Source organism: Sorghum bicolor, chromosome 2 (genome assembly GCF_000003195.3).
Source record: "Sorghum bicolor cultivar BTx623 chromosome 2, Sorghum_bicolor_NCBIv3, whole genome shotgun sequence".
Taxonomy (NCBI): Eukaryota; Viridiplantae; Streptophyta; class Magnoliopsida; order Poales; family Poaceae; genus Sorghum; species Sorghum bicolor.
The window spans coordinates 73,096,821-73,114,781 of NC_012871.2; the positions used below are offsets into that span (position 1 = coordinate 73,096,821).

Below are 17,961 nucleotides of genomic sequence, written 5' to 3' on the forward strand. Positions count from 1 at the left end.
CTTTGGTTGCAGCCGCGTGCCAGGGACCCAGGCAAAATCACTCCACCCGGTCCTCGGTTGCAAGCCTGCAACAGCTAGTACAGAGCCTCAGACGACGTGTTCAGCACTGGGAAGTGATCTGATCAGCGGAGGAGACTCGGCTCTTCCATTCCTACAACAAGGCTGAATCTTTCTTGCATTCCGTTCCAATTGCTGGCATAATGGAGTTCTACAAAAAAAAAAAACTAATGAAAAATAATAATCAAACACATCACCTACTCTCCCAAAGTCAGACCCTTTGAGGCGTGAGCGATGCAATGAGAGAGTAGATAAACAAAAACAAGGTACACAACACGTTCGGAAACTCAGCCAAGAAACGAAACAAGGCTCAAAAAAAAAATAAAAGCTCTCGAGATGCCCCCTGCTCTGCAACAACGACAGCAACGAAATTGTATAGTACTATAGCCCAGCGGGCAGGGGCATTCCCGCGGCGTGTCCCAAAGCAGGCGCGCCGCTCGCGCCTCAACCCCCCGACCCAGCCCCGACCAGAGCCATCCCCGTGGCGTCGCGCGCGGCCCCCGACCGGCGCCCGGCGCCCGGCGTCCGCGCCTATATATCCACCGCGCCCCGTGCGTCGCACAGACAACCTGCCCCACACCGCACATCCTCTCAAGCAAACTCGTACCACCTCATCGCGGGGGCCTTTTTCTTTTGTCTCCACTCTTGCGCAGCATCCGTGGCCACAGCAGACTCAGCCTTGCCTTCCTGCGCGCGCTGCGTGCCTCGGCCGGCGGCGATCGATGAGGACCAGGAAGTCGAAGACGACGTCGGCGTGGAGGTCGTTCCTGGGCGGCTGCCTCGGCTTCGGCGGCGGAGGAAGGGGAAGGGCGGCGGGAGACAGGCAGCGGAAGGTGCGGCCTGGCGGCGGCGGAGGCGGGCGGCTGTCGTTCACGGACCTGAGCGGCGCGGCGGACCAGGACCTGTCGGTGTCGCTGGTGGGTTCCAACCTGCACGTGTTCAGCGTGGCGGAGCTGCGCGAGGCCACGCGCGGCTTCGTCTCCGGCAACTTCCTCGGCGAGGGCGGCTTCGGCCCCGTCTACAAGGGCTTCGTCGACGATGGAGTCAAGAAGGGGCTCAAGCCGCAGGCCATCGCCGTCAAGCTCTGGGACCCCGAGGGCGCCCAGGGACACAAGGAGTGGCTGGTACGTACCACCTCCCCCCCGTCAAATTACGCCACGTGTGCTGCTGGTTAATTACTACTCCGATCTTCGAGCAGTGATTAGCAAGCTTGGTTCGCGAGTCGATCTAGTGGTACCTGTTCTAGTCCTTCCAGATCGTTGTTATTATAGCAAAGCAAAGCTTCCTTGGAAGAATCGTCGTACGTAGTCGTAGTCTCGAAAACTTTAAGCTTTCTTGTAGTGAAAGAGAGAGTGATCTTGTTTGTGGTGAACCCAAGCTAGCTGCTAGCCGGTGAGTTCCCTTACAAGGATCACTAAACCAAATTCTCCTTTCTACTAGTATAACAACGGCACACTACTAGCTAGTTCCCGTCATGACACCTGGTGCAAGTAGTGCGATCTTGAGTAATCCCAAACAGAAAGAAAGCTCAGTCTTCCAAGACACCTACACTTACATACACATACGCACGGCCAATTTTAACATACACTTCCTGAAGATTTTCGCCATCTGCTGACCAAATCTATTGGAATTATTTATCAAAAAAATCTCTCAGAAGTAACACATACTGTATTAGTTCCTAGGAAATCATGAATACTACCAGTTCAAATCAAAACATAATACTAGTATAAGTTTCTATCAGCATCAGTTTAATAAAAAAGGCCGAGATAGATACCGGTCGTGTTCACGGCACGATCGGCGTCTCGATCGGGCGCTGAGATATCTCGGCGGGCAATGAGACGCGGACGTGTGCGGCGGAAGCTGATGCCGAGGACGCTAGCGGCAGTAGCGTTTGGTGGTTGAGCGATCGCGACCGTTCCGGGCTCCGGCGGCAGCGACGGATAAGTTGGGTGGCCCATATATCGCGCCGCGCGCGATCGAGTACGTACAGCGGCGCGCGGCCCCGATCGGGGGAAAACCTCAAAAAAAGTGGGCGTGGCACGCGGGTTCTGACGCGATTTCGGCATGTTTTTTTTGTTGTTGTGGCTGCGCAGGCGGAGGTGATCTTCCTGGGGCAGCTGCGGCACCCCAACCTGGTGAAGCTGGTGGGCTACTGCTGCGAGGACGAGAACCGGCTGCTCGTCTACGAGTACATGGAGCACGGCAGCCTGGAGAACCACCTCTTCAAACGTGAGTACACTGCTACTACACTCCATCTCCATCATCGTCTATGGTAGATTATTTGCATTGGTGATGTACTGATAAGGTTGACAAGTCTCGTAATTTGAGTGTTGACCTGGCATATGCATGCATGAGCATGATGGTTAGCAAGAAAACCGGGGTTCCTACCTACTAACCATTATTATACTTATTTCATAAGCTCACGAAACCAGATGAATTATTGGAAAGAAATGTTTTTTTTTGTTTTGTTTCAAGTTGGTGGCTGCGTGGAGGAAATTTGCAAGATGTTTCATCGGTCTGTAGGAAATTCATTGCATAGTGGTCTAGGTTTCCCTTGCTTCAACCACCTTCCAAGCTTTCGAGTTCGCTCTGACGAAACCAGATTTGACTGAACTCTTCTGCCCAAATACGAGACGCATGGCGTTGTTAACTTGTTATTGTATTAGCAGAATGCAGAGCTAGCATTTGATTTTGATCATAGGCTGCTTGCTTGCACAGCACGCAGGATAGGGACAGGGCTCACAGGTCAGAAGCTACTGATGTCACATATAGTTGCTGGATCAATGTCGATCACCGATTGATCTATTCTTGGTCATAAGGAAATCGCCCAACGCGTTGACCGCATCTGTTTCCACATTGTTATTATACATCTACTTGTGGGTTAAATCAAAATTTTATAGAACCAGAGATCAGGTCGTCTGTCTGCTGCCCTGCCACTGTTCTGCTCCTGAAATCCTGCATTCCTGCGGCGATAATATTGATAGGCCCATTCTGTCTGAATTTGTGATGATGTATGCAGAACAATAAACATTCCTCCATGCATGAATAATGTAATTCCAAATAGCATTAATTGTAAAGATTTTTCATACTAATTTTCTGTGATATCTCTGCAGAGATTCCTGCCGTGCTGCCCTGGTCGACCCGACTAAACATTGCAGTAGGCGCGGCGAAGGGTTTGGCGTTCCTCCACAACGCTGAGAAGCCGGTCATCTACCGTGACTTCAAGGCCTCCAACATCTTGCTCGACTCGGTCAGTAGTTTTCTGCAATTAGCCCATGTCATCTTAATTGACTAGTACTTCGGCGTAGATGGTGATGGTGATGATGTGCGCCATACATTGTCCGACTAGTATTTAGCAGTAACCATCATATATAAGAACTTTTCGATGCAAACTCGCAGTGAACATAGGTTCAGAGACTTTTCTGATTCAGGCATAGTGTTTCAGAGTTTGAAGCTTAGAGACCGTTTTGTTTTACCTAGGTCACTGGCTCGCGATTGTGACTTCTCAAAACGACTAGTTATCCAATTACTTCAATATATGATATTCTTTTTTATTGATTTATATTTACGCACCATACCTAATCTACGTATTACCTAGGCTACTGTTTATCTAAGTTAAGGGGGAAAAAGAAAACAAAATAGAAAGCATAGCATAATGGGCTAATAGTATATTGCTTGGGCTGGTCCAAGTGAGATCCTCAATAAAGGTCTCAGACAGGCCCAGCCAATTTTTCGCCACAATTGCTGATGAATTCGATCCATCTATCTCCAGGACTACAAGGCCAAGCTGTCAGACTTCGGGCTGGCCAAGGACGGACCAGAGGGCGACGACACCCACGTGTCGACGCGCGTGATGGGGACGCACGGCTACGCGGCGCCGGAGTACATCATGACGGGCCACCTGACGGCGAAGAGCGACGTGTACAGCTTCGGCGTGGTGCTGCTGGAGATCCTGACGGGGCGGCGGTCCGTGGACAAGACCCGGCCGAGCCGGGAGCAGAACCTGGTGGACTACGCGCGGCCGTGCCTCAAGGACCCGCTCAGGCTGGCCCGGATCATGGACCCGGCCATGGAGGGCCAGTACTCGGCGCGGGCGGCCCAGAGCGCGGCGCTGGTCGCGTACCGGTGCCTCAGCAGCAGCCCCAAGAACCGGCCGGACATGTCCGCCGTCGTCCAGGCGCTGGAGCCGCTGCTGGACCTCAACGACGACGTGCCCGTCGGCCCCGTTGGCCCCGTGGTGCTGTTCGTGGCGGCGGCGGAGGCGGAGGAGAAGAAGGAGCGGGCGCCGAGGAAGGACGTCCGCCGGCGCAGGCCTATGTCGTCGCCGAAGGCCTCGGCGAGCCCCAGGAAGCGACCCGGCGCCGGCCCGAAGGAGGAGTTCTGGGTGTGGCATCTGCCGGCCGAGCAGAAGGCGTGACGTGAACGTGACACGTCCGTCCGTGCTTGAGCTGCGTTGTGCAAGCGTGCGTGTGTGTACAGAGGACGAGGTGGCGAGGTACTATTGGTTAGGATCGTCGTGCGCATCCCTGTAAGGTTCTTCTCGTTTCGTTTCTCTTCGTTTTCAGTCTGCTGTTACAGTGAGATGCTCAGATGCAGAGTGAGTGAGTGTGGCTCAGACTATCTCCAACAATCGTCACCCAAAATACAAGACTCATTTGTTCTTTGGATAGCGCTACAGGTAAAAGGTTCCGTACCTATTTTTAGTCTTCTCCAACAACAAGACCTAAAAAAACAACACTCTCTGCAAAAGGGTCTCGAGGAGAGATGATACCCAAATTTGGGTTATGCCTCTCCTGATACAGACCCATTTTAAATTTGGGTTCCCAAATGGGTCTCTTTGTTGGAGATAGCCTCAAAACTCGAGCAAATTATTTATAAATCGGAAGCCTTCGTTCGATCTCTACATACTCCAGTACTCTCGCATGCTTGTATATATTCAGGCCTCGTTTAGTTCCGAAAAGTGAAAAGATTTCGGTACTGTAGCACTTTCGTTTGTTTGTGACAAATATTATCTAATCATAGACTAACTAGGATCAAAAGATTTGTCTCGTGATTTACAGCTAAACTGTGTAATTAGTTTTTATTTTTATCTATATTTAATGTTTTATGTATGTGTCACAAGATTCGATGTGACGGAGAATCTTGAAAACTTTTTAGTTTTCAGGTTGAACTAAACAAGGCCTCGAAGTGACAATGGCAATTGGCAAACGTACAGAAAAGTTTGTGTAGTACAGGCCATGGGCATGTGACTGGCCATGAGCATGTGACAAGAGGGTATGAATCTTGAGCTGCGATTGGCATTTGACATCATTTCTTCTATTTGGTATAATGTCTTGGTGATTTATAACAAAATAGTAGTACAAGATAAAACATTTTCATGAAGATGTAAACACTTTTGGATCTAGTGGAAATCTTCTTCCCCATATATCCATTTTTTTGTTCTTTTTTTTTCTTTTCCTTTCTTCTTCCAAAAATATCGTGTGAAACAATTCTCTCCTACACTCCATTTTAGTTTTAGTTGTTGTCAACTTGTGCTGGATTTACGATAGTTATATATTTTGCTTCAGTTTCTAGATTGAATTATTGTAGCTAAAGATTCAGATGTAGACAAGGATTCATCCTTTTTCAAAACCTTTAATCTGGATGTGTAATTTCTTTAAAACATTCGATTTTTTCTTATACAAAATCCGGGGGCAAGAGAGACCTTATACAATACTGCTAATTTAGCAAAGGAGGAGGAGAGGAAGGAACAGTTTGAACACATGAACTGAATTCTAAACAGACGCTGTTGAACAACTTTCAGCTGTCTTGTAGTTATCCAGATGACGTTCGGCTGCCCTTGAATCTTGATACGAATTTGATGGCACGCACTGTTTAAAGCTCAGAACCAATCGCAGAAATCATCGAGTGAGGAAGGCGCCCCCACCATGTCGTCTCCAACGTCGCTGTCCGGGTCTCGCTTGCAGCCTGACGACCCGGCACCGCGCCGACGTCCGAACGTCATGGCCTCGTCCTCGACTGCGCCCATGCACCTGCAGCCACCTCCTGCATCGCGTGCGTCAGGCGAGCTTCGTCTATAAACCCGCGCTGGCGCTTCTCTCCCCTGCAGTCCACACTCCGCAGACATATACGCTGTAATCACTTTGATCAGGCGGCCGCGCGAAATGGATGGTGGTAGCACTAGATTGTCTTCCTGCACCCCTCTTGGCCTTTCCCATGGCGGTGGTGGCACAGAGACGACGCCCTCAAAGCTGCAGCTGCTGCCTTGGTTTGACGAAGCGGTAGTTGTCGTCGCGGCTGATGACGATCGTGACGACCTTGCCGGTTCAGCGACGGCGGCGAAGGCAGGGAAGCGGCGGTGGTCGACGGCGCAGGCTGTCCTTGCCCGCGGCGTGAAGGTGTTGTTGAGCGAGGTGGTCGAGATGATCAGGACCAAGTTCGAGCGCTCCATCCCGGCAGCCAAGTTCGGCCATACATCAGATGAAGGTAGGCACCCGTTTATCTGGTCATGATGTCACTCACTCATCCTCTTGCTCTGCTACTTGACGTCAGTGGCCTCCCTGCCAGTTTTGGCATGGATACGCTGCTCTAAAATAAGCTTATATAGAGTTAGTGCGTGCCTCGTCTTGTCTCCTAGTATTTTAAATTAATAGTAAAACAATACCACTACTCATAGCACTAAAAAAATCAAAAAGTTTATATTAAATTTTAAATGTAAAAACACTAAGAGAAATCTACATCACTCGAAGAAGATAAAAATTCTGGTCGTGCGTGGTGTTCATGTTTGCTTTCTGATGACTTGTACATACACACATGATATTTACCTCTGTATGTACTGTCTCCATGCAGGTTAACTAATAGCATGAGCAACGGGAAAAATAGTAGGAATTGCACTGTTTTGTTGTAACTAACTCTCTCTAACCTGCTTCCAGCACTGCATGCAGTTTTATATCTTGGATGACTTTTGAATTTTGATCTAGCAGTAATTAATGGTTATTATAGTACTATCTCTTGGAAAGGTTAGAACTGAAAACCTTTAGGATCGTATGATCTGCCGCTTGACGAAGCTTGGATGCCGATGGAGATGCATGATTCGCAATCTCATCAACACCTATAGCACGCAAACCCCGGTTGCAGAACCGAACGTCGGAACCTTGCGTGGCGTGATGAGCATTTCCTTCAGATCAAAGCTTTGCCGGCGCGACACAGTTACGTTGATGCTTACACCTCTCGGCATTTCTGCGTTGCTCATGCAATAGAGCGAGTCAAATGATTATGAACGTTGCTTTCTCGGCCTTGTTTAGTTTCCAAAAAATTTTGTAAAATTTTTCAGATTTTCCGTCACATCGAATCTTTAGACGTATGCATGAAGTATTAAATATAGACGAAAATAAAAACTAATTACACAATTTGGTCGAAATTGACGAGACGAATCTTTTGAGCCTAGTTAGTCTATGATTGGACAATATTTGTCAAATACAAACGAAATTGGTACTATTTACATTTTGCAAAATATTTTGCAAGTAAACAAGGCCTTGATCCATTTTCAAAAAAAGGGTCTCTTTCAGTCGTGTCGTGATCAGTCTACATACCATTGCAATTTGCTGATCTGCGAGCACGATGGGTGACATCCAGCACGCAGGCAGCAACACGCACAGTACGTGGCAGCAACACGTTGAGCGCGCGCCCAGACACCTGACGAGTGATGAAGGTGCTGGCCTTGTTTAGTTAAAAAAATTTACAATTTTTTTAATTTTCCGTTATATTAAATCTTACGGCATATGTATAAAATATTAAATATAAATAAAAAATTAACTAATTATACAGTTTATTTATAATTTGCGAGACGAATTTTTTAAACCTATTTAATCTATAATTAGACAATATTTGTTAAATACAAATAAAAGTACTACATCATCCATTTTGCAAATAAATTTGGAACTAAACACGGCAATGCATGACTCCAGCACCAGTGAGATCGATCGTCTCTTCGGCCTTGTTTAGTTCTAAAAAATCTTGAAAAAAAATTCAGATTGCTTATCACATCAAATCTTACGGTGTATACATAAAACATTAAATAATAATAAAAATAATAATTAATTGCACAGTTTGTCTATAATTTATTAAACGAATCTTTTGAGTTTAATTAGTATATAATTAAATAATATTTGTTAAATACAAACGAAAATACTAAGATGTCCATTTTGTAAAAAAAAAGAAAAACTGAAGAAGGCCGAAGCTGGCGCGGTTGATGATGACACGTGCTGGCCACAGCTTGGCTTGGCCGGGCAAAGCTGAGGAGGAGGAGCGAGGCCACAGCTTTCCTCAGGCCTTGTTTAGTTTTGAAAATTAAAAAGTTTTTGGAACTGTAGCATTTTCGTTTTTATTTGACAAATATTATTCAATTATAGAGTAACTTTACTTAAAAGATTCATCTCGTGATTTACAGTTAAACTGTGTAATTAGTTTTTATTTTCGTCTATATTTAATACTCCATACATATGATGTAAGATTCGATGTGACGGAAAATTTTGAAAAAATTTTAAATTTTGTGTGAACTAAACGAGGCAAAAAGCTGCACATGCAGGCAGCCGCTGCGTTTCGACAGCGCAGCACGTCGTCGCTTGGCACACCGTGGCTGCCCTGCTTCGAGTGCTTGCGTTTCCATGCATCCCTTTTCCTCGGCACAAGACGCGCGGCCGCCTGCCGGGCTGCCGCTGTGATCGTTTATCGACAGATGGTCGTGGAGTATTTCCGAGGCAGGAAATGTTCGATTCCCTCTCGGTAAAGAGCGCACGAGGGAGACACAAGATGCTTGGCGGACTCTCGATTAGGACCTTTAGCTATCATATGGAATGTTTGAATAAAATATTAAATATAAAATATTTACGAAATTAAAAATATAGTTAGAGAATAATTAATGAGTTAATTTTTTATAATTATTATAATTATAAATGTGCTACTGTACTATATTTATTAAACTTTAGTTCTTACAACCAAACACTTTTTTATTAGACGCACTACAGCGTGCAAAATGAGCAGAACTACTTAGGGCACTCACAATGCAGACTCTATCATAGAGTCTAAAGTTATTTATTACCTCGAACAATGTGGACTTCGAGTCTAAATAAGACTTGGAGTCTTGTTTTTTCTACCTCTTTCTTCAATAAATATGCTGCCACATCAGCAAAATACCATAAATAATATGTAATTAAGTGTCTTGGACTCTGTGACAGAGTCTTGCATTGTGAGTGCCCTTAGTGCAAGAGTGTTAGGTACACTACTTATAAAAGCTTCAATTTCTATAATCTGTATTAGTCAATTTTTTAAAGTTTAACTAACTTTATATAGCAAAAAGCATCAATATTTATGATATAAATAAATATTTTATAAAATATATTTTATAGTAAATTTAATGATACTAGTTTGGTATTATAAATCTTATTATTTTTTCTAGAAATTCAATTAAAATTTAAAATTTTGACTTACAACTAGAATTGATGCTTTTAGGGACACCGAGGGAGTATACCGGTGCTTCCTGTTCTCCAGCCCTGGCCAAGTAGGACGAGGCCTTGTTTATTTTCAAAAAAAAATTGAGAAATCGTCACGGTAACATTTTCGTTTGTATTTGACAAATATTATCCAATTACGGACTAACTAGGCTTAAAAGATTCGTCTCGTTAATTCCGACAAAACTGTAAAATTAGTTTTATTTTCGTCTATATTTAGTACTTTATGTATGTGTCTAAAGATTTGATATGACGAAGAATCTAAAAAAAATTTTGTAAAATTTATCGGAAACTAAACAAGGCCTCGTACTGTCCTGTCCCTTCCCTCCTGCTCACTGCTCAGACTTCCCTTGATCTTCGCCGCGTCTGTGGCTCCGTGCTGTGCAGCAAAACCCATGGGTCCCTAGATCTTATATGCTGAAAAGGTATAACAGAAAATAGTATTTATTAATTTATTATGATAGATAGATTCAACTGAGAAACTTAAATAAACAGGGCTTAAAGCCATGTTTGGATCCTTTAGTTTAAATATTGTCCCAAAATAGATATTCGTTGATGTGAAAAAGATATGCAACAGTATGGATCAGTAGGCTGCTACACACCTGTAAGTCGGGTTACCAGCCACAAGTTTGCCTCCCTCCCATCTACACTAACATGCTTTTTTCAAAACTTTGGTGTGTTTTTATTTTGGGATAGAGGAACTAGCTAATTGTTAGCTAGACCTTTAGATAACACTCTTATTAGTTGGACTAAATCAGATAAGTAGATAACAATAATTAAATGGACCCCACAATGCATCCTTATCCCTTCCACTTCCATGCTGTTCTGCCGCCTTAGCGGTTTCCAGTGGGCTAGTGAGAGCCTCCAGAGCACCTTGGCCCATGCCACTTCGCCCGCGGTGACATCCCCGAGGTTGACCCTATTGGAAAGGTCGGGGTCAGCGAGGCCTAGGCACACGATGACGCTTGCACAACCGAACTCGTGGGAAAGCAAGAGGTCGATGATGTGGAGGGAGGAGTAACCGGAGACAACAACGGAGACGAGGGCAGAATCAAAGACACACATAGAGGGAGAGGTCAACGCGGGTCGTGGACGGTACCATGACGGCATGGCGGGCAAGAGGTGTGAACGGAGCGGGTAGAGGACGCGGTGGTGCTAGGACTCGGCGGCGTGGCAGGCACGGGAGGCCAGCGCAAAGGACTTGAGCGTGCTTGGGTCGAACACGACCACACGGTCTTAGGGCCGGGAAGAGGAGCTCGTCAGCCATCGAGTCGAATTAGCGGCGGGGCTGGGGTCGTGGATGAGGAGAGGGAGAGGGCCAGGCGACGACGCTTGGGGTGGCTGTGCTTGTGCTTGCTGTGTCGGGGCTGTTGGCTGCTTTTTTATTTAGGGGCCCTTTGGATTGCAGGTGAAACAAAGGAATTTAAAGGAAGTGTTCCAAAGGAATAGAATCCTATAACTCCATTCTGGAGGAAAAAAACATGAGCTCAGACTTCATGAAAAATTTCCTATAGGGATAGCCGATTCTTTTGTTTCACCTACGATTCTGCCAAAGTCTATCCCATTACTTTCAATTCTCATAGGAATAGCGGTGTATGTCATCTCAACTCCTATGTTTGTCCCTTTCCTATCCTTTTGGTATCCTAGTATCCAAAGGGGCCCTACCATGGTGAATAAGGCCCTGTTTAGTTATCTACCTAAAATTTTTTCATCCATCCCATCCAATCTTTAGACATATGCATGGAATATTAAATGTACATAAAAAAACTAATTATACAGTTTGGTTGAAAATCGCGAGACGAATCTTTTAAGCCTAGTTACTCCATGATTAGCCTTAAGTGCTACAGTAACCCACATGTGCTAATGACAAATTAATTATGCTTAATAGATTTGTCTTGCAGTTTCCTGACGAGCTATGTAATTTGTTTTTTTATTAGTTTCTAAAAACCTCTCTCGACATCCTTTCGACACATCCGATGTGATAAAAAAAATCGTCTCTAATCTAAACAGGCCTAAAGTGAATCCAAACACCTTACCTTCTAAATAGGGCCATAGTCTTGTGAGCCACTGAAAACTAGCGCTGCCGGTTGGCTGCAGTCATTGGGTGGATCTAGAAGCGACGTGGATGTTCCAGCTCTAATAATTATTGGTATGTACCTGCACGGTTGGCTACAGTCTGAACAGACGATGAGCCCGGTCGATCGGGTGAACAGACAATTAGCATAGCGAGTCGGTTGGTTGCAGTCACCTAACAACGGTCCAACCTCACTGAAAGGCACCCGTAGTATAGCAGGAGCAAAATTTAAACAAACGCTGCGAACCGGACGAAAACATATGTGCACGGCGACTAAAATATTGGCCCGGCCTCCGAAACAGTGGGAGGCGGCATCACTACAATCAGCGACTGGTGTTGCTCCAATCATTTGCGCGGAGAGACGGCCCGAGGGTCCCCCGGTGCTACCCGGTTCCAGCAGCGACCGGAAACGGAAAGGGATACGTGACCGACTGACGGGGAAGGTGGTGGTGTCCAGAGACTAGAGGCGCCTGCCTGGGCCTCCGGCTAGACGGACGCGTACTCCGAGCGAGCAGTCGAGCACGTTTGCCGGCTGTTGCGGGTGCAGGGCACCCGTAGCTCACTGTTGTCACGTTGGTCCTGCTGTTACAGAGTATAGCAGTGCTGTTGCAGACTTGCAGTCCAACAGTGGGGCCTTGTTTAGTTCACCCAAAAAACAAAAAGTTTTCAAGATTCTCCGTCACATCGAATCTTGTGGCACATGCATGAAGCATTAAATATAGACGAAAGCAAAAACTAATTACACAGTTTAGCTGGAAATCACGAGACGAATCTTTTGATCCTAGTTAGTCCATAATTGAATAATATTTATCACAAACAAACGAAAGTGCTACAGTACCGAAATTCGAAATCTTTTCGAAACTAAACAAGGCCTGGAACTACTTATGGTAGTAGTAATCATCAGTAAAGAGTCCTTTTCCCCCTGAATTAGGCAATGCCTAGCCTATTTGACACTGTATTTGCTGTTTATAGATTATATATATATATATATATATATATATATATATATATATATATATATATATATATATATATATATATATATAGGACACATTTATTTTACACGCGCGTGTAGTTACTCTCATCTATATATCTCTAGATTTAAGATGTATATGACCGAACGAAATGTATATAGACAAAATATATGATCATACTAGACCATCTAGAGTGATATATATGTTAAGTATGCATGCATACATAGAGTATATGGTTATACTTATTATATATAATATAGTAGTGGCATTTTAGTAATATATTTAAAATATAATTTTTTTTGAAAAATTTTCGCGTGGTAAGATCTATAGTATCTTAATATGAGTATATAAACATACTCAAACCGATAAACAAGTATGAATACATATAAAATGTAGTTTATTGAAGATGAGAGTAACTACACGTACGTGTACAAAGGAATTTCCATATATATATATATATATATATATATATATATATATATATATATATATATATATATATATATATATATATAACAAAATATTCGCCACCACAGATTATTATTCTGTCACTTGTGTGCTTGATATGGATTCCGAGTCCACATCACCTAGCGCTAGGGGGCCATGCTGATATGGATCCATCGGAGCAGCCACCATAGGGAACTAGTCATCGTCAGCGTCTCACTTTTAAGTATCATCATCACCACCGTTATCACATGCGGTGATAAGACCAAAGCCAAAGATTCTCGCTCGTCATACCGCAAAGTTACGCAATATATTTGGGAACTGTCATGTGGCGCTTCCATTGCAAGCCTCCCCCAAGTCGCACGAATCTTGGCGCACTAGCCGGAGGACGAATCGAGTGGCCAGTAATACCTAATTAAATTTTGTGTTCTGTGATGAAGATGACGCTGGGATTAAGATTTTGATGGGTGCAATTGACGACTGACCCACGATATACTTCAAGTCTTGCGTGTATGAACATGAGCACATTGCTTTGAAAAAAAAACAAGTTTAATGCACGTCGGCATGCTCGCCCGTAGCACGACACGTTTCGGCTGAACCGGACAGATTAGCACGGTGCTGTGGTAAAGTCTCCAGCATGTTCGCTAATGCCGACAGATTAGCCGCTAATTTGGGCCCAAAGATCTGATTGAGAAGATAGAGACACTGCAGTACTCCTCTTCCTCTCTAAATAAATCGACATTTAAATTATCTTACAACAAAGTTTTGAATACCGACCAAAATTATAAGGTCTACAATTTCATTTTAACTTTTGTTTGACTTACGACTCTAGAAATTGATCGGGAGTACAAGGGGCTGTTTAGTTGGTGAATTTTTTTAAAAAATTTACTGTATCATTTTTCGTTTATATTTGAAAATTATATCTAATTATATATTAATTATACTTAAATTCATAACTATACAATTAATTATTTTTTTATTTATATTTAATATTTAATGTATAGCTGCAAGATTTGATACGACATTTTAGAAAAATTATAAAATATTTCAGGAAATAAACGGGGCTAACGGGGCTAGTAGTATTACAAGGAATGATCGAGATGGCAGCAGATGGAGCACTGCGCAGATTGGATAGCGAGCTTAAGGCAGCTCTGTTTAGTTCTTCACCAAAAAATTTTCATCCATCCCATCGAATCTTTGAACACATGCATAGAACATTAAATGTAGATAAAAAATAAACTAATTACACAGTTTGGTTGAGAATCGCGAGACGAATTTTTTAAACCTAGTTAGTCCATGATTAGCCTTAAGTGCTACAGTAACCTATATATGCTAATAATAGATTAATTATGCTTAATAGATTTGTTTTGCAGTTTCCTGACGAGCTATGTAATTTGTTTTTTCATTAATTTCTAAAAAACCTTTCCGACATCCTTCCGACATATCCGATGTGACACCCAAAAATTTTTGATCTCCAATCTAAACAGTGCCTAGCTCGACGCGCGATGCACGGACTGCGATTCACGCGATCAGCCTTTGTTTAGTTCTGAAAAGTAAAAAGTTTTCGGTACTGTAGCACATTTTATTAATTTTTTATCTCGGTTTGGGAGCAGAGATCATCGCTTCCTTCAAGCTAAGCCTTTGTTTAGTTCTGAAAAATAAAAAGTTTTCGCACTTTCGTTTGTTTGTGACAAATATTATCTAATCATGGACTAACTAGGATCAAAAGATTCGTCTTGTAATTTACAGCTAAACTGTGTAATTAGTTTTTGTTTTCGTCTATATTTAATGTTTAATGCATGTGCTATAAGATTCGATGTGACGGAGAATCTTAAAAACTTTTTGGTTTTCAGGGTGAAGTAAACAAGGCCTAGAGCTGACTTGTGCATACAAGCAACAGTACATTATTGTGTTTCATCCAGATTATGCAGATTGCACAAGCGCGACGACATGTGCATAAGCAGAATCACAAATGAAGCAGAAACCAGAAGTAAATAAACGTAGTAGATTCACTGATCCGTACCTGAGAAAAACATGGAATTACTTCCTTTTCTCATAGAAGTATATATTTAACATAATACAGTTCGTCGATCTTCCTCCCAATATATACACATGTTTATTGATCTTATCTTAAAGCCTGGTAGCAACTGCTAGCTAGTACACTGCGTACTCCTCCGTAGAGAGAAACAAGCAGAAATACACATTCAAGGCAAAAGAGACTACCCTGTTTTTCCCTCTGCATCAAGCATCTTCGATTTCTTCGTCATTCGACGAGCGCGGCGAAGCAGCTCCCGGTACGCGCCAGCGAGCTCCCGGGACCCCCGTTGGCCACGGCCACGGCCGCGACGACGGAGATGCCGCCGGGGGAGGCGTCGCGCCTGGGGCTGCTGGGCGTGGAGCGCGCCTTCCTGGGCGCCGTGGGCGGCGGCGGGGACCCGAGCCTGCGGCGCAGGAGCAGGCGCAGCGCGGCGATGAGGTCGTCGGGGCTGCCCGCGGGCGACGGCGGCGCGGACGCCCCGCGGCAGACGCAGGCGTGGCGGTCCAGCGCCTCGGCGGGGGAGATGGGAGGGGACGCGCGCCCGAGCTCCTCGCCCACCGCGTCCCCGCACAGGCCGCAGATCCACCGCCCGCCGTACCGCGCGCGCACGCCAGCGATGTACGGCGCCGTGCACTCCTCCGTGAAGCCGCAGCACTCGCACGCCACCTCCTCCTCTTCCTCTTCCGCCCCCTCGACAGGCTCCCTCTCCATGGCCTCCAGAGCTCCCCGCCTGACGGGACACGGTCACGCCTAGGAACAGAACAGATCAGATCGGCGGCTCCTCCACCTCCGCTGCTCTTACGATGGCGAGCTGCCGGTCGTGGCCGTGGACGCCTCGACCGCCGCCGCTTGCTTCCATCTACTCCTCTCCAGTCCCCGTGAGCGCGTGATTGGCAATTGGCGCTGGCTTTTAACGTGGGACGCTGGGGGGGCCCACGCGGGCTGGGCGTGAATTATGGAGCGGGGCCCGCAGCTTCCGGCCACGTCGGACGGGGGCCACGGGACGCGGCCCGGGTGGGCAGGTGTCGCCAAGTGGGCCGCCGAGGTCGCTTCCTTCCTACCGTGACAGTGTGACGTCGCTCTGGGGCCGCGTTGTGCAAAGCCTAGGCGCGGCCGTTTCGTGCGCCGGGGGTTTTGCTTGCCCGACGAAAGCACGGCACTGGTCTTATCGAGTTGTTGTTTACAGGCCTTGTTTAGTTCCTGAACGAAAATATTTCGTGACATTGTAGCACTTTCGTTTGTTTATGGTAATTATTGTTCAACTATGGACTAACTAGGCTCAAAAGATTCGTCTCGTCAATTTCGACCAAACTGTGTAATTAGTTTTTATTTTCGTCTATATTTAATACATCATGCATACGTCTAAAGATTCGATGTGACGGAGAATCTTGAAAATTTTTGCATTTTTGGATGGAAGTAAACGAGGCCATAGTCGTGTACTATAGTCGAAGGTTCTCCAGGAGGGCACCGTGGCGCACTACCGTGTGTATGTATTTTCAATGACGACTTTATTCGAACCAGATAAGTATATATACGAGTCAGTAGGCTTTTACGACTTGCTGGTGTGAAAAGACATTACTAAAAGTATTTTTCACTAGATTGAGAATAGTAATAGTCTGTTCAATTTGAATCCAAATTATACTTTTGGACTATTTATAGAGTTAGTATCTCCAAAAAGCTCCTTCCCAGAGGTTATCGGATTATAGCCTAGGGTTTCTCAACGGATACCCAGAATCTCTTAGAAGGATCGCCTATTTGGATTGCTATTTAGATTTTATTGTTGAGTTATAAAATTTTATCTGGAACCAAACGGGGTCTAACTATACTTAAATCATAGAGGTGACAACAATGTGTAAAATGCGTGTCATCGAAGAAGAATGTAGCTGGGATAGTCGATCTCTAGGTAGGCGTGTTATGGGCTCCCAGAAAATAAATAACTGTGAGGAGTAAAAGAAATTACTAACGTTTATATTCGCTTAACCTTATCAGCCGAATCAGCCAGTAGTGTTTTTTTCTCATAACAAATCAATTAACAATACTTTTTAGCATGACTTATCAGCCAAACTAAGGCCTTGTCTAGTTCACCCCAAAAACTAATTTTTTTTCAAGATTTCGTATCACATCGAATCTTACGGCACATGCATGAAGCATTAAATATAGTCAAAAAAACAAAAACTAACTACACAGTTTACTTGTAAATTGTAAGATGAATCTTTTAAATATAGTTAGTATATAATTGGATAATATTTGACACAAATAAACGAAAAAGTGCTACAGTATCCGAAAACTTTTCATTTTTGCCAACTAAAACAAGGCCAATAAGGTGATAGATCAGGTAGGCTTAGGCACTTGGCAGAGGCAGCTCGTTCCAGGTGAAAGGGAAACCAAAAATACCGGCCGCAAACGCACGCACGCGATGGGCGGGCGTTGCTTGAAGGAAGAAGTCGGCACGGGCCAGCGGCGTTCACACACCATAATATTCCATTGATCCACTTGGTCCCAAATAAAAATCGCGAGCATACTTTACTTCCGCGGTGATTTCACTCGTGCAACACGTACGCACGCAACGGCGAAGCAAGCAAGTGACGTCGTGTCCGCGCGCACGAGCGAGCGACACCCGACCGCGAGTCCCGCGAAGCATAAACAACGGAACAGGCCGGTGTGGTCTCCTCCTTTGTTTATTGTCAGCGGACCACGCCATGCATCGTACGTTGTAGGCGGCGCTGCAGGAACTGGCCCGGCCGACCGCCCGTTTCGGTGGCAGCACGCGCCGGGCGGCCGCGGTGCCGTGGGGTGGTGCCGCGTCGGCAGGCACGGGCGGCGCGGGTGGCTCGCCGACCACGCGCGGCCGCGGCGGCGCCGCGC

At 45.2% G+C, this 17,961-nt stretch overlaps 3 protein-coding genes across 3 annotated transcripts; 2 read left to right on the plus strand and 1 right to left on the minus strand.

The window, feature by feature from the left end:
• LOC8060676 (serine/threonine-protein kinase RIPK) lies at window positions 576-4,732 on the plus strand. The gene is made up of 4 exons (XM_002460963.2): window positions 576-1,181; window positions 2,151-2,286; window positions 3,171-3,307; window positions 3,830-4,732. Exons 1-4 carry the CDS (start codon window positions 780-782, stop codon window positions 4,472-4,474), a joined length of 1,320 nt encoding a protein of 439 aa, XP_002461008.1. The 5' UTR covers window positions 576-779; the 3' UTR covers window positions 4,475-4,732.
• On the plus strand, window positions 5,761-6,598 carry LOC110433041. The gene has a single exon (XM_021454625.1). The coding sequence runs from the start codon at window positions 6,222-6,224 to the stop codon at window positions 6,567-6,569; it is 348 nt and encodes a 115-aa protein (XP_021310300.1). The 5' UTR covers window positions 5,761-6,221; the 3' UTR covers window positions 6,570-6,598.
• LOC8079181 lies at window positions 15,050-15,995 on the minus strand. The gene has a single exon (XM_002463130.2). The coding sequence runs from the start codon at window positions 15,805-15,807 to the stop codon at window positions 15,322-15,324; it is 486 nt and encodes a 161-aa protein (XP_002463175.1). The 5' UTR covers window positions 15,808-15,995; the 3' UTR covers window positions 15,050-15,321.

Excerpts from the sequence above, each read along its gene's own strand:
- LOC110433041 (XM_021454625.1), top strand. The coding sequence starts at position 6,222 with ATGGATGGTGGTAGCACTAGATTGTCTTCCTGCACCCCTCTTGGCCTT.
- LOC8079181 (XM_002463130.2), bottom strand. The coding sequence starts at position 15,807 with ATGGAGAGGGAGCCTGTCGAGGGGGCGGAAGAGGAAGAGGAGGAGGTG.
- LOC8060676 (XM_002460963.2), top strand. The coding sequence starts at position 780 with ATGAGGACCAGGAAGTCGAAGACGACGTCGGCGTGGAGGTCGTTCCTG. Across the intron at positions 1,182-2,150 it reads AGGGACACAAGGAGTGGCTG|GCGGAGGTGATCTTCCTGGG; the intron begins GTACGTACCACC and ends GTGGCTGCGCAG. Across the intron at positions 3,308-3,829 it reads CCAACATCTTGCTCGACTCG|GACTACAAGGCCAAGCTGTC; the intron begins GTCAGTAGTTTT and ends ATCTATCTCCAG.